The 17492-nt window shown below is 41.5% G+C and overlaps 1 protein-coding gene and 1 pseudogene across 1 annotated transcript; both read right to left on the minus strand.

The window, feature by feature from the left end:
* Window positions 1–4: 4 nt before the first annotated feature.
* LOC132867985 (free fatty acid receptor 2-like) lies at window positions 5–970 on the minus strand. The gene has a single exon (XM_060900955.1). It carries the CDS (start codon window positions 968–970, stop codon window positions 5–7), a length of 966 nt encoding a protein of 321 aa, XP_060756938.1.
* A 12304-nt stretch (window positions 971–13274) lies between these two features.
* LOC132867987 (free fatty acid receptor 2-like) lies at window positions 13275–14241 on the minus strand (annotated as a pseudogene).
* Between the last annotated feature and the right edge of the window lie 3251 nt (window positions 14242–17492).

Genomic DNA, 17492 nt, shown 5'->3' on the forward strand with positions numbered 1-17492 from the left:
ATCCCTATTTTCTGTTGTTACTATTGTGTCTGTCAAATTCTTTTTCAGAGTTCAAATTTCCCACAGCGCTCAAATTGGGAGGGGTGTTCAAGCCTCGACGGCGCCTGATTGAGAAAACTCTCCAGAGGGACACTTTGGTGGTGTTGCGATACACAGTTGAGGAGAAGTAGAAGATGATGGGGTCCAGGCAAGTGTTGAAGGTGCTTAGGAGCAATGTGTAGTACCTCCAAGATGGGCTGTTGTTGGTGCTGAAACCCACCACATGAGACATGTTAAAGGGCACAAAGCAAATCAAGAAGACGCTCAAGGTGCCCAGTGCCATTCCAATAGCCCTTTGCTTCTTCTCTTTTGTTATGCTGGGCCTATGGTAAAGGATCCAGATGCAGTTAAGATAGCAGAACACACATACAAACAGGGGCACTAAACAAAGAACCACAAAAAACTCCAGGCGCACTGGAAGTACAATGCTTTTCTGGTCATCAGTGAAGTTCTCGTAGCAGGTGTTCTTTGGTTCAGTGTTATTATGGATGCCCATATGGACGATGAAAAACACAGGTGTGCACTGTGCACCACTGATCAGCCAGATGAAAATACTGCCAACTTTGGCATAGAGAAGCTTGCGAAACTTCATGTAGGTCAGTGGGAAGACCACTCCCAAGTAGCGATCAATGCTGATAGCCATCAGCAACAGAGAGCTGGTGTAGATGGTGCTGAAAAAGACAAATGACATGATAGAGCACAGGACCTGGGAAAGGTGCCATTGCAGGCCTGATGCCGCCTCATACATCTTCAACGGTAGGAAAAGCAAGAAAAGCAGATCGGAGAGAGTCAGGTTCAGCAGGAGGACATCTGTGGGCGTGGGTTTTTTGCTAATCTTCCTGATGAAGGCATACATGGCCAGGATATTGGCTGGTAGGCCGATTAAGAAGGTTATAATGTAGGCTGCGAGAAGCACAAAGTGGTTTATCATTTTGGTAACTGCAGGACACTGGTGGAACAAGAATAAGAAACATCATGCAGCATTTGGAATGCAGTTTTTATTTGCATCATATGATACATACACACACACACAATATATATATATATATATATATATATATATATATATATATATATATATATATATATATATATACACTGGGAAATACACCACTCATATTTTTCATACTAGCTCCATCTGGGACATGGAGAACCAAAACCGTGACATAAATCTCTATATGTCACTCGTGAGAAAATCGATAAATTGTTTTTTATAAATTTGGGTACTTTTTGTTTGTGAATGTGTCTATATAATAAAAAGAAGCTCAAACATTGCCTTGAAGATATGAAGTTTATCTTCTCTTGCTGAAGAACTTGCATTTTTCATACAAAATACATCACAGATCTGAGTGACACTTTTAAATAATATTGGCTTGCTGTTTTTCATGGTCTATCAGATATATTCCATTCAGCTAGCATGATACTGAACTAGTCGAAGGCGAGTAGCTGAATGGAATATATCTGATATACCACAAAAAAGCCAACCAATATAATAATAATAACAATAATAATAATAATAATAATAATAATAATAATTATTATTATTATTATTATTATACTTTACATACATATTCCTTTCGGGTGTTCAACGCGTCTTTCTCTTTCAAAATTCTCTCAAAACCTTCCGTATTTAATGAAGCAAACCTGGCGGCCATGTTTGTTTACAAATTGTCACAGTCGCTAGCTAGTGCGGAAGTTTTACTTCACCGATGTGTGACGTCATGTTGTCCTGACAATCATGCAATATCGTAAACCATATTCAACGCTCGTTCTCCATTGGGCAGAGTGACATAATACACGTAGGATAAGCGATATGCTAACAATATTGCATGCTATAAAACCAAATGAACGAAACCTGCTAGAAGGGAATAGAGCACATGTTTTTATTCCATCGAAAAAGTGTCCTGTATGTATAATAATTTCTGATATTTCACTCCGATGACATCATTCCCAGTGTTTTCCTGCAGACAAGACAAGAATTACATAGCTTTGCCAGTCTTTGGTTGCCCCGTCCCAATTTTTTTGGAAGGTATTGCAGGCATCAAATTGGAATGCACCTACTCATTCATAGGTTTTTCTTTATTTTAACTATTTTATACACTGTAGGATAATACTGAAGACATAAAGTCTATGAAATAGCATAGATGGAATTATGTGATAAACAAAAAAGATTCACCAAAACCCTTATGGAGAAACAATCAAGGACCGTGATGTTGCCCGGTATGGCACAGCCGGGGCCCCACCCTGGAGCCAGGCCCAGGGTTGGTGCTCATATGCGAGCGCTTGGTGGCCGGGCCTTTGCCCATGGGGCCCGGCCGGGCTCAGCCCGAAGAGGTGACGTGGGCCCGACCTCCTGTGGGTTCACCACCCACAGAGGTAGCAGTAGGGGACTGGTGCAGTGTGGATTGGGTGGCAGTCGAAGGCAGGGGCCTCGACGACCTGATCCCCGGACACAGCGGCTAGCTGTTGGGACATGGAAAGTCACTTCGCTGGGGGGGAAAGAGCCTGAGCTTGTGCGGGAGTTTGAGAGGTACCGGCTAGAGATAGTTGGGCTCACCTCCACACACAGCTTGGGCTCTGGAACCCAGCTCCTTGAGAGGGGCTGGACTCTCCACTTCTCTGGAGTCGCCCATGGTGAGCAGCAGTGGGCTGGTGTGGGCTTGCTTATAGCTCCCCAGCTCAGCCGCCATGTGTTGGAGTTTACCCCAGTGAACAAGAGGGTCACCTCTCTGCGCCCTCGGATTGGGGAGAGGGCTCTTGCTGTTGTTTGTGCCTATGGGCCGAATAGCAGTATAGAGTATCCGGCCTTCTTGGAGTCCCTGGGAGAGGTACTGAGGGGTGCTCAGACTGGGGACTCCATTGTGCTACTGGGGGACTTCAATGCTCACGTGGGCGATGACAGTGACACCTGGAGCGGCGTGGTTGGGAGGAACGGTCTCTCCGATCTGAACCCGAGTGGTGTTTTGTTATTGGACTTCTGTGCTAGTCACAGTTTGTCCATAACAAACACCATGTTCGAGCATAGGGGTGTCCATAAGTGCACGTGGCATCAGGACACCTTAGGTCGGAGGTCGATGATAGACTTTGTTGTCGTTTCATCTGATCTCCGGCCCTATGTCTTGGACACTCAGGTGAAGAGAGGGGCTGAGCTGTCAACTGATCACCACCTGGTGGTGAGTTGGATCTGCTGGCGGAGGAGGAAGCTGGACAGACCTGGCAGGCCCAAACATATGGTGAGGGTCTGCTGGGAACATCTGGCCGAGCACTCTGTTGGGGAGGTCTTTAACTCCCATCTCCGGGAGAGCTTTTCCCAGCTTCCGAGGGAGACAGGGGACATTGAGTCTGAGTGGACCATGTTCTCTAAGTCCATTGTGGACGCAGCTGTTTGGAGCTGTGGCCGCAAGGTCTCCTGTGCCTGTCGTGGCGGCAATCCCTGAACTCGGTGGTGGACACCAGAAGTAAGGGATGCCGTCAAGCTGAAGAAGGAGTCCTATCGGGCCATGTTGACCTCCGGGACTCCTGAGGCAGCTGACGGGTATTGGCAGGCCAGGCGTGCTGCAGCTCGGGCAGTTGCGGAGGCAAAAACTCAGAACTGGGAGGAGGTCGGGGAGGCCATGGAGAAGGACTATCGGTCGGCCTCGAAGAAATTCGGGCAAACTGTCCAGCGCCTCAGGAGGGGGAAGCAGTACTCTGCCAACACTGTTTACAGTGCGGGTGGGGAGCTGTTGACCTCGACTGGGGACATTGTCGGGTGGTGAAAGGAATACTCTGAGGATCTCCTCAATCCCACCATCATGTCTTCCATTGAGGAGACTGAGGCTGATGACTCAGAGGTGGATTCATCCATTACCCAAGCCGAAGTCACTGAGGTGGTTTGCAAGCTCCTCGGTGGCAAGGCACCGGGGGTGGATGAGATCCACCCTGAGTATCTCAAGTCTCTGGATGTTGTGGGGCTGTCTTGGTTGACACACCTCTGCAACATCATGTGGGGGTCAGGGACAGTGCCTCTGGAGTGGCAGACTGGGGTGGTGGTCCCTCTTTTTAAGAAAGGGGACCGGAGAGTGTGCTCCAATTATAGGGGAATCACACTTCTCAGCCTCCCAGGGAAGGTTTACTCCAGGGTACTGGAGAGGAGAATTCGACCAATAGTCGAACCTCGGATCCAGGAGGAACAATGTGGTTTTCGTCCTGGTCACAGAACATTGGACCAGCTCTATACCCTTCATAGGGTGCTCGAGGGTTCATGGGAGTTTGCCCAACCAGTCCACATGTGCTTTGTGGATCTGGAGAAGGCATTCGACCATGTCCCCCATGGTATTCTGTGGGGGGTGCTTCGGGAGTATAGGGTTCGGGGCTCTTTGCTAAGGGCTGTCCGGTCCCTGTACAAACGGAGCAAGAGTCTGGTTCGCATTGCCGGCAGTAAGTCAGACCTGTTCCCAGTGCATGTTGGACTCCGGCAGGGCTGCCCTTTGTCACCGGTTCTGTTCATAATTTTTATGGACAGAATTTCTAGGTGCAGCCAGGGGCCGGAAGGAATCCTGTTTGGGAACCACAGGATTTCATCTCTGCTTTTTGCGGATGATATTGTCCTGTTGGCTTCTTCAAACCAGGACCTTCAGCATGCACTGGGGCGGTTTGCAGTCGAGTGTGAAGCGGCTGGGATGAGAATCATCACCTCCAAGTCCGAGGCCATGGTTCTCGACCGGAAAAGGGTGGCTTGCCCTCTCCAGGTTGGTGGAGAAGTCCTGCCTCAAGTGGAGGAGTTTAAGTATCTTGGGATCTTGTTCACGAGTGAGGGAAGGATGGAGCGTGAGATCAACAGGCGGATCGGTGCAGCCTCCGCAGTGATGTGGTCGCTTTACCGGTCCGTCGTGGTGAAGAAGGAGCTGAGCCAAAAGGCGAAGCTCTCAATTTACCGGTCGATCTACGTTCCGACTCTCATCTATGGTAATGATGGGTAATGACCGAAAGAACAAGATCGCGGATACAAGCGGCCGAAATGAATTTCCTTTGCAGGGTGGCTGGGCGCTCCCTTAGAGATAGGGTGAGAAGCACAGTCACTCGGGAGGAGCTCGGAGTAGAGCCGCTGCTCCTCCACATCGAGAGGAATCAGCTGAGGTGGCTCGGGCATCTTTTTCGGATGCCACCTGGACGCCTCCCTGGGGAGGTGTTCCAGGCATGTCCCCCCAGGAGGAGGCCCCGAGGAAGACCCAGGACACTCTGGAGGGACTATGTCTCTCGGCTGGCCTGGGAACGCCTCGGTGTTCTTCCAGAGGAGCTGGCCGAGGTGTCTGGGGAAAGGGAAGTTTGGGCTTCTATGCTTAGACTGCTGCCTCAGCAACCCAGTCCCGGATAAAGTGGAAGAAGACGAGATGAGACAAGATGAGACAAAAAAGTGGTAAAGAGTCATAATATGTTTCATATTTTACATTATTCAAAATAGCCACCATTTACCTTGATGACACTTTGCGCACTATTGGCATTATCTTACCCAGCTTCATGAGGTAGTCACCTGGAACGCTTTTCAATTAACAGGTATGCCTATTCAAAAGTTGATAAGTGGATGACTTTCTTGCCTTCTTAATGCGTTTGATACCATCAGTGTTGATATCCAGTAAGTAGCCCTATTCAACAACTGTAGTAATCCATATTATGTCAAGAAACACTCTATGTAAAGAGAAACGACAGTCCATCATTACTTTAAGGCATGAAAGTCAGTCAATCAAGAAAATTGCAAGAACTTTGAATGCATTTTCAAGTGCAGCAAAACCTTTCCATACCAACCAATAACAACTAACTCGGCTAAATGAAGCACTACAAGCATGCCCCCTTGTCATGGTGGTGTGGTTACAGTTGCTATGGGGTCATATGATGGTGCAAAGCCTCTACAGAAAGAAGAGAACTGCTTGGCCAAGAAACGCAAGGAATGGATATTAGATCAGTGGAAATCTGCACTCTGAACTGATGAGCCCAAGTTTGAGATTTTTGGTTCTAACTACCATGTCTTTGTGAGATGCAGAAAAGAGGCAACAGATGGTGTGGTGCCCACCATGAAGCGTGGAGGATGAAGAGGTGTAATGAATGATGTCAGGGTAATTTGCTGGTGGCACCATTGGCAATTTATTGAAAACTGAAGGCACACTACCAAATAATTCTGCACCAACATGCAATCCTATCTGTTTTATGATTAGTGGGACCATCATTTGTTTTTCAACAGGACAATGACCCAAAAGATGTCTCCAGCCAATGTAAGGGATATTTAACCAAGAAGGAGAATGAAGGAGTGCTGAATCAGATGACCTGGGCACTACAATCACTTGACCTAAACTCAATTGAGATGGTTTGGGATGAATTGGAGCACAGAATGAAAGAAAATTCACCAACAATTGCTCAAGATGTATGGGAACTCCATCCATCCATTATCTGTAGCCGCTTATCCTGTAGAGGGTTGCAGGCAAGCTGGAGCCTATCCCAGCTGACTATGGGCAAGAGGCGGAGTACACCCTGGACAAGTTGCCAGGTGGGAACTCCTTCAAGATTGTTGGAAAACCATTTCAGGTGAAGTTGATTGAGAGAATGTCAAGAGTGTGCAAAGCTCTCATCAAAACAAAAGATGGCTACTTTGAAGAATCTGAAATATCAAACATTTTGCTTTGTTTGCTTGCTACATAATTCCATATGTATTGTTTCATAGTCATGATGCCTTCAGCATCTGTATGCAATGTAGAAAATAATAATAAATAAACAAACAAAAACCTCTGAATTAGTAGGTGTGGCCAAACTTTTGACTGGTAGTCTAGGTTGAAAAGGATATGCAAATCACTCCATTGTGTTTTTCGTTATTTATATTTTACACAGCATCTCAACTTTTTTTTGAATCTGAGTCATAATTGCTACTTATGCACTCTGGACTTAACATCTGCATCAAAAGTGTGTTAGTTCGTTCTCTTTCTGTATTTTCTGTTTTATTTAAGTACAGTTAATTTAGCAGAACAGTAATAGAACAGCGTTATCTCCTGCATCAGGGTCAGAAAACTGAACCTATTTATCATCATCACAGAATCAGCTGCTCTTAGTCAAACTATCATCCTACTGCCTTCACTTGCAACATGAGCAGCTCAAACACTGACTCATTAACTTCCTTGATGTCTCTAAAATTTGATACGAATGATCACAATACAAATAAAGAGCATCATTGCTGACGCGCAAACATCCATAAGCAATGGTTGCTATACTGATTTTTATTTCCTTAATTAATAATTATAATTTATGAGCTCTTTATTTGGCTATGTCACACTAGTAAATTTTAAACCGATTTAATAAAATGCTACCTAATTAAACTCAGACTTGCCTACTGAGGCATTCAGTATTAAAAGTGGAGATATCATTTATGATGCATCAACAACAGCATTTCTCAGTCTTGTTGTTCCCAGAGACCACTTGAACTACAAAATAAATTTCACGGGCTCCTTCCAAATCTAATCCAACTATTCAAATATCATGCTCATTATTTATTGGCACCTTGGAGTGTTTTATTCCTTAAGTTTCCACCAACAGAACACATTAGGTCCAAGTTGATATTATTTATTTATAGCCTTGTTTTTGAGTTTTTAGGGTTTGGATTAAACCCATTCAGTGGGCTTGATCAAACATCAGTTAGTTGTGATTTCCAGCACTTTAAGAACCACTGATCTATCATATATTAGAAAAAGAAGGAAGACTAGATAGAAGTAATAGGGTAAGAAGTAAGAGAAAACATAGCAGGTTGTCATTCTGACATCAAAAATTATGGATATATGAGTATTTGGGTTCTTTGATTGGATATTCTTTACAGTTGAACATTAAGGAAGTAAAACTACAGTACAACACTGAACAGTTTCTCTTGCTTCTATGTCTAGATACAGTTCTAGGTTGTGTCACTTCAAAAACAAAAAAACAAAAAAACTTACCTAATCATAGTAATAAGCTCTGGTGTTATGATATCCAAAGAAGTCTTCTTCCTTCTTATTGAAACTAATAGCAATCCATATGCTATTAATTTATAATTTCAGCCGATGGGTCCAACTGCACTTGGGTAATTGGCCTGGAAATAATAAAACCTACAGACTTCACAAACTTCAGGATCTCTATTCAAATTTGATTGTGTTGATGTCAGTTAGGAAGCGCAACACCCACTGACTGACAATGAGCATTCATTTGATGTCGTTGAGAGCTATGAGTGCTCAATTTGGAGCACTCAAGTGTTAACAAAACTCATTGCTAATGGAAAAGTATGTCTAATGTGTGCTTTTTTTACTTTTACTTTTGAGTAGGATTTCTTTAAGTTTACTGGCAGCATTGCCTTTTCTGCAGAAGCCTCATGCATCCATATAGTTCACTAACACAACAAAACAGCATACGAGTACAAACCATACTGATAAGATACCACACAAAAGTTATTTTCTGCAAGTTGCTTTAATGTGGCATGCTGAAAGTGAGGCTTTTGACTTTAATGTAAGGACAGCTGAGATATCAGTTAAGATATCTTACATGGATAGACAATGTTTCATTTTGCTTTGGTCATATTTATTTGCATTGTTTGGAGACGTTTCCTCAGCAATCTTTTGCACAATGTCTTACTGACATTTCATTTTCCACACAGTGTGATTGCACAATACATATTTAAAGACAATTTTAAAAAAAATAGTCATCAAAAATAAACCAATAAAAAAGTCATACTTGGTCACACCATTTCCTAAAAGACATTTTCAAACCCATTTCTGACCAGATGTTGTTACTGTGTCAGATTCTTTCCACCACAAAAGCAATTTTTTATCTCTTCTTCAGTGCCCACAGAACACTGGACACAAGTGAGTGTCACTTAGGGCTCACGCGGGACAGACACAGCCCTGAATATGACATTTAGATCATCTGATTGTGGATTGTGGTTGCTTTGAAAAGTGTTCTCATCTAAGTGTTGAAGGTTGAGGGTCATAAACTATCAAAACATGGTAAGGAACATGGTAAGTATTTGTACCACAGAGTTGCCCTGCAACTTACCCTGCAAAGTACCCTTAAACTTTTTGGTCCCTGCAGAACCCTGGATAGCAAATACTGGATTTATTGACTCCAATAAATAGTTAAAAGCAAACATTGCATGTTGAAGGGCTGAAGACATGTTCTGGTTTCCTCCCCACATAAATAGCTCATTAACATGAATTGAACTCATTAGACAATAAAGTCTGAATGGCAGAGTGACATAAATTACAACTTTGTGAAGCTCATGGTCCAGGGAGTGGGAGATGCATTGACACATCTTCTTCCTACGACGTGCTAAATTTGGAGGCAATTTTTGTGGTTGTACCTTCATGTTAATGATGACCAAATTTGGTACCAGCTGTTTGACCTCATTGGAACTTGCCTCAAACAAAATAAAGACACCCATTCATGTGGATCCTTCTATACTGTCTACCAACAGTGAAGGTCTTGCAAGACCCCCTAATTTGGTACTAAGAGGTTTGGAGAAGATCAAACTCCCTATGGACATTGTAATTCATCAGCATCTTTATCTTGTTTATTTTCAGTCTGGTTGCCTTGTTTCACTCGATTCTGTGTCATGCAGACATTTTCTGTCCCATTGCCAGTGTAAGTAGTCATAGTCCTGGGTCCTAGGAGACCCTTCAAGTTTCCCTGAAAGGCAGCTGAAGAGAAATAAAAAGTGATTGGGTCGAAGACTGTGTTGACAGTGGTGAGAAGCAAAGCATCAGCTTGCCAGCTTACATTTTTGTGGAAGATGTAGCCCAGGATGTGCGTGGTGTTGTATAAATGGTGGAGAAGAGGAAAGAGGATCGCAGATATACACAACTCCAGAATGTCTCTTGGAACCATTTCTAAACAACTGCAAATTCCAAGATCAGTTCAAACAGTTGTATACAGGTTTTTGTGAGGTATAGTCACTTGGTCAAGCCACTTTGCTTTAAGAAAACCCAAACTGTCACCCTCAGCTGAAAGGAAATTGGTTTGGATGGGTAGGAACAACCTGGGAACCACCATGGCACAGCTCTGCCATGAACTAGAAGCTGATGGATCACTATCTACAGTTCAGAAAATCATGGACTAAGAGGATGCTATCCAAGAAATAACCCCCTGCTCCAAAATTGACACCTTCAAGCTTAACTAAAGTTTGAAGCTGACCACAGGGACAAAGAAAAACCCTTCTGGAGGATAGCTGTATGGTCAGAATGAGATAAAGATTGAGTTGTTTGGTCACAGTGACCACCATGTACAGAGGAACACTGTACCAGCTGGTGGTGGTGATAGCATCATCATGCTCTGGGGCTGTTTAGCAATCCAGTGGAACTGGTTCATTGTACAAAGTGGATGGAATAATGAAGAAGGAGGACTACCTCAAAATTCTTCAGCATAAACCATCAGAAACTTGAACACTACTTGGGACTTGAGAGTTACAGCAGGACAATGAACCCAAACATGCATCAGAGCTGGTTGTGGAGGATAAAGCAGGCTAACATTAAGCTTAAAACTAGTCCTGACTTCAACCCTATTGAAAATATATGGACCGTGCTTATAAGTCAAGTCCATGCCAAGAAGAAAAAAAACATTTAATTGAACTCTATTAATTCTACTATGAAGAGTCGTGACATATCCAACCAGAATTCTGCCAGAAGCTTGTTCATGGCAAACAAAAATGTTTAGTTAAGGTTAATCTTGCGAAGAGACATTTTACCCAAATATTAGGTGTGCTGTATGTATATTTTTGACTATGTATGTATAATTTTGACCCTGGTTTGATTTCAGAAAATCCAAAAAAAAATTAAAACTTGTGCACCAAATTCTAGCGTTTTTTTTTTTATTCAAGATGTATGCTGTACAGTCATTCTGTCACAGAAAAAGAACAGTTCAAAGAAATTACTGAAAGCCTAAATATTGCCATGACATTCATATCCAAGATGGCATTAGAAAAATTATTGGTGTCAGCCTGCCCTCCATCCAAGACCTGTACCTGTCCAGAGTCAGGAAACGGGCAGGTAACATCTCTGCAGACCCATCACACCCTGGTCACAAATTGTTTAAACTTCTCCCCTCTGGGAGACGCGACAGAACACTGTATGCAAAAACAACCAGACAAAAGAACAGTTTTTCCCCTGAGGCTCTCTCTGTGATGAACAGCTAAAACCGGACTCAAATATCAGTAACATCATATGTGAAATATCTGCACACTCATACCATCATTCTGTGCACACTGTATATTTATATTTATATTTACTAAGTCATCCTTGCACTATGCACCATTTTGCACCAAAAGATTTTTTAAAAATCCTTGTCTATATTTACCCTTCTACATGTACACTACCGTTCAAAAGTTTGGGGTCACTTTGAAATTTCCTTATTTTTGAAAGAAAAGCACTGTTCTTTTCAATGAAGATCACTTTAAACTAATCAGAAATACACTCTATACATTGCTAATATGGTAAATGACTATTCTAGCTGCAAATGTCTGGTTTTTGGTGCAATATCTCCATAGGTGTATAGAGGCCCATTTCCAGCAACTATCACTCCAGTGTTCTAATGGTACAATGGGTTTGCTCATTGCCTCAGAAGACTAATGGATGATTAGAAAACCCTTGCACAATCATGTTAGCACAGCTGAAAACAGTTTAGCTCTTTAGAGAAGCTATAAAACTGACCTTCCTTTGAGCAGATTGAGTTTCTGGAGCGTCACATTTGTGGGGTCGATTAAATGCTCATAATGGCCAGAAAAATGTCTTGACTATATTTTCTATTCATTTTACAACTTATGTTGGTAAATAAAAGTGTGACTTTTCATGGAAAACACAAAATTGTCTGGGTGACCCCAAACTTTTGAACGGTAGTGTACGTATTAGGTTAGACTACTGGTGAAATAATTACAAATAAAATTAAGCAGTTAAAAGCAATGGGGAGACTAACTGATTTGTAATATGATAGGTTAGATGCTTATTCAGTTACTATTTAAACAAGAGCTTTGCTAGTCATCATATCTCAGAAATGGCACATCTGGCTCTGTTTCCAGGTTGCCAAATAGAAATAATTCATTCATTTGGACTTATGACATTAAAACTTATATTTCAATGGTGGAGAAGTTTCTCTTTTTGGCAGTGTTATGCCTCTCCATGTTGTAAAGCCTAGAGGCGTGGGCTCTAAATTGAGAATATTTAAATGATGATGGTGTTCAGCGACTACATTTATCAATGCCCGATCACTCTTATGCTGTGATTGGTGAGATATGAATGTTTTATGAATCAAATATGAACCCTGTTGTAGGATGGTTTCTACATGAGATTGATAAATTTGGACCGTTGTGTGATTCTTATTAATGCACAGTAAATGTTTCATACACTAAGAATTATGAAATATTTACCTGAACATCAGTAACAAAAATACACTGGCTGCTTTCAGAAATGTCTTTCTTGGTGAAAACCGTCAATAATTAGAAAAATGTGTATCACTTAAAACAACAATCAATCAAGATATTAAATTTGGACCTCTGAGGACCTCGGACCTTATTTAAATCTCTTAAAAGTGAATATGCACACAATTTGCATTTGAGATTCATCTTCAAACTGCCTTGAAGCAGCTTACCAAGCCTCAATCACCAAAAGAAGTGCGTGAGGTTGATATAAACAGTAGCTATGGCCATGCATGTGTGGGCGATGCAGCCTAGTGTGACACTGAATAATTTTCCAGTCTGACATCTTTCTGAAAACTTCCCTATATCAGAAAATTATATGAGGTACAATGTTCTAGAACCAGCACATTAATATAAACCTGTGCAAGTTCATCACCTTACAGCCAGAACTACTGTCAACACCTTCTGATCAGATTTGAAAATTCAACAATACTGTGCTATAAAGGCAATTAAGAAACACTCAAGAAACTTGGTTAGAATTCATGAAATGCATTTCAAGAAATGTTATATGTGAAGTTAAAATTTGGACTAAATGCAAAATAATGTCAGTAATGTGGCTCAAATGGGAAGCAACTCAAATATAAATTATTTAATCTACCTTTTTCTTTACATGTCTGTGATATCATAGTGTATATTTCATCACAGAAAAAAAAAACATGAAATTCAAAAAGAAAAAAAAAATCCATTTTGGTTGTTAGGATGTGCCTCATCTGATGAATTTGCCAAAATGTTTATTTTAAGCACAGTGTTTAAGGTGCACAACCACTATACCACTGATCTTGTAGTATCTCTATTTTCTGTTGTTACTATTGTGTCTGTCAAATTCTTTTTCAGAGTTCAAATCTCCCACAGCGCTCAAATTGGGAGGGGTGTTCAAGCCTAGATGGCGCCTGATTGAGAAAACTCTCCAGAGGGACACTTTGGTGGTGTTGCGATACACAGTTGAGGAGAAGTAGAAGATGATGGGGTCCAGGCAAGTGTTGAAGGTGCTTAGGAGCAATGTGTAGTACCTCCAGGATGGGCTGTCGTTGGTGCTGAAGCCCACCACATGAGACATGTTGTAGGGCACAAAGCAAATCAAGAAGACGCTCAAGGTGCCCAGTGCCATTCCAATGGCCCTTTGCTTCTTCTCTTTTGTTATGCGGGGCCTATGGTAAAGGATCCAGATGCAGTTAAGATAGCAGAACACACATACAAACAGGGGCAGTAAACAAAGAACCACAAAACACTCCAGGCGCACTGGAAGTACAATGCTTTTCTGGTCATCAGTGAAGTTCTTGTAGCAGGTGTTCTTTGGTTCAGTGTTATTATGGATGCCCATATGGACGATGAAAAACACAAGTGTGCACTGTGCACCACTGATCAGCCAGATGAAAATACTGCCAACAATGGCATATAGAAGCTTGCGAAACTTCATGTAGGTTAGTGGGAAGACCACTCCCAAGTAGCGGTCAATGCTGATAGCCATCAGCAACAGAGAGCTGGTGTAGATGGTGCTGAAAAAGACAAATGACATGATAGAGCACAGGACCTGGGAAAGGTGCCATTGCAGGCCTGATGCCGCCTCATACATCTTCAACGGTAGGAAAAGCAAGAAAAGCAGATCGGAGAGAGTCAGGTTCAGCAGGAGGACATCTGTGGGCGTGGGTTTTTTTGCTAAGCTTCCTGATGAAGGCATACATGGCCAGGATATTGGCTGGTAGGCCGATTAAGAAGGTTATAATGTAGGCTGCGAGAAGCACGAAGTGGTTTATCATTTTGGTAACTGCAGGACACTGGTGGAACAAGAATAAGAAACATCATGCAGCATTTGGAATGCAGTTTTTATTTACATCATATGATACATACACACACACACACACACACTATATATATATATATATATATATATATATATATATATATATATATATATATATATATATATATATATATATATACTGTATATATAACACTGGGAAATACACCATTCATATTTTTCATACTAGCTCCATCTGGGACATGGAGAACCAAAACCGTGGCATAAATCTCTATATGTCACTCGTGAGAAAATCGATAAATTGTTTTTATAAATATGGGTACTTTTTGTTTGTGAATGTGTCTATATAATAAAAAGAAGCTCAATAATTGCCTTGAAGATATGAAGTTTATCTTCTCTTGTTGAAGAACTTGCATTTTTCATACAAAATACATCATGGATCTGAGGGACACATTTAAATAATATAGACCCCTTCGCATGTTTGTAAACAAACCGACCGTTGCCAGGATGCGTGCGCAGCCTGGACCCAGAAACAATAGCGCTGCCCATAGACCGGCATTATGAGCTGTCAGATTATGCAAAACAATTGTCGTTACAAGATGGAGAATGCTACATAAATAAGTTAACTCTAACAAGTGGACATCGCCTACCGGATCCGTATTTAATTAAAGAGTGGACGGACGATGTTAGTAAGTTCCCTGGTATACAATGGCCAGATATATACTCGTACCTTATTGACAAGACTTCAGCGTACACCCACGAAAAACTTCGTGCCTACAAGTCTTTAGACGCATATGATTATGTTATGTGCGGGCATGTACAACTTGATTAACAATGGGCCATTCATATTCATTTTGTTTTAATCAAATTATGCCAGTGATGTGATGGCAATGTGGCTTTAGCTACAACAGCAAATACCAACACTAAACAGCAATTTGCAGGAGGGAATGGCATGAAAGGAATGATAGTGTAAAGAGTGCAGCTAAGAGAAATCAGATCTGCGTAAAAAGCAAGAGGCAGAGAGCAGAAATGAAACTGAATGGGGCGGGAGCTAGGTTAGAGCAGTCAACGTAAGTTGGCATTTAGAGTGAGGGCACACAATTTTACCTTTCCATCCTTGCTTTAAAATTGTGATTTTCGGAATACACAAATAATGATGGCACAAAATCTGGACTGCTTGAGTCAAGCGAGACCTCTCCTACAAACAAAATTGCATGCAAAGCTAAGTTAACATGCTAACAATATTCATTACATTGTGTAACTATGACCCAGCTAATCAGACAAACGTTACCAAAGTATTTTGCTACATCAATAAACGAAGACTAGAAAGAATAAAAAAGAAAGATTTAATAAATAGCCTGATCTTACCTGTGATGAAGTGGGCGCTGCAAACCTGCGCATTTTTGTTAGTGCTTTCATCCCAGTCTACACGTTTGATGGCTTGTAGTCATAGACGTCGGCGATTTTTTTGGAATAGGTGAGATCCTGCTGGAATTCTGAACATTTTAACCCCATCACTGCTACGATTCTGACACCCGACAACACAACAACTAGGCATTTCTGAGTCTTTTTTGGGTCCAGGCTGCGCGCGCAATTTCCTCTTGCGTATGAATGACGTTTACTGCGAAGGGGTCTATTGGCTGGCTTTTTTTCATGGTCTATCAGAGATATTCCATTCAGCTAGCATGATACTGAACTAGTCGAAGATGAGTAGCTGAATGGAATATATCTGATATACCACAAAAAAGCCAGCCAATATAATAATAATAATAATAATTATTATTATTATTTTTATTATTATTATTATTATACTGTACATACACATTCCTTTCGGGTGTTCAACGCATCTTTCTTTTTGAAAATTCTCTCAAAATCTTCCATATTTAATGAAGCAAACCTGGCGGCCATATTTGTTTACAAATTGTCACAGTCGCTAGCTAGTGCGGAAGTTTTACTTCGCCGATGTGTGACGTCATGTTGTCCTGACAACCATGCAATATCGTAAACCATATTCAACGCTCGTTCTCCATTGGGTAGAGTGACATAATACACGTAGGTTAAGCGATATGCTAACAATATTACATGCTATAAAACCAAATTAATGAAACCTGCTAGAAGGGAATAGAGCACATGTTTTTATTCCATCGAAAAAGTGTCCTGTATATATAATAATTTCTGATATTTCACTCCGATGACATCATTCCCAGTGTTTTCCTGCAGACAAGACAAGAATTACGTAGCTTTGCCAGTCTTTGGTTGCCCCATCCCAATTTTTTTGGAAGGTATTGCAGGCATCAAATTGGAATGCACCGACTCATTCATAGGTTTTTCTTTATTTTAACTATTTTATACACTGTAGGATAATACTGAAGACATAAAGTCTATGAAATAGCATAGATGGAATTATGTGATAAACAAAAACGTGGTAAAGAATCATAATATGTTTCATATTTTACATTATTCAAAATAGCCACCATTTACCTTGATGACACTTTGCACACTATTGCCATTATCTTACCCAGCTTCATGAGGTAGTCACCTGGAACGCTTTTCAATTAACAGGTATGCCTCGTCAAAAGTTGATTAGTGGATGAGTTTCTTGCCTTCTTAATGCGTTTGATACCATCAGTGTTGATATCCAGTAAATAGCCCTATTCAACAACTGTAGTAATCCATATTATGTCAAGAAACACTCTACATAAAGAGAAACAACAGTCCATCATTACTTTAAGGCATGAAAGTCAGTCAATCAAGAAAATTGCAAGAACTTTGAATGCATTTTCAAGTGCAGCAAAACCTTTCCATACCAACCAATAACAACTAACTCGGCTAAATGAAGCACTACAAGCATGCCCCCTGTCATGGTGGTGTAGTTACCGTCGCTATGGGGTCATATGATGGTGCAAAGCCTCTACAGAAAGAAGACAACTGCTTGGCCAAGAAACGCAAGGAATGGATATTAGATCAGTGGAAATCTGCACTGATGAGCCCAAGTTTGAGATTTTTGGTTCTAACTACCATGTCTTTGTGAGATGCAGAAAAGAGGCAACAGATGGTGTGGTGCCCACCGTGAAGCGTGGAGGATGAGGAGGTGTAATGAATGATGTCAGGGTAATTTGCTGGTGGCACCATTGGCAATTTATTGAAAACTGAAGGCACACTACCAAAGAATTCTGCACCAACATGCAATCCTATCTGTTTTATGATTAGTGGGACCGTCATTTATTTCTCAACAGGACAATGACCCAA

This window comes from Neoarius graeffei, chromosome 19, assembly GCF_027579695.1.
Source record: "Neoarius graeffei isolate fNeoGra1 chromosome 19, fNeoGra1.pri, whole genome shotgun sequence".
In the NCBI taxonomy this organism is placed as follows: domain Eukaryota; kingdom Metazoa; phylum Chordata; class Actinopteri; order Siluriformes; family Ariidae; genus Neoarius; species Neoarius graeffei.

Bases quoted from the DNA above. Each gene is read 5' to 3' on its own strand.
- LOC132867985 (XM_060900955.1), bottom strand. From the start codon at position 970: ATGATAAACCACTTTGTGCTTCTCGCAGCCTACATTATAACCTTCTTA.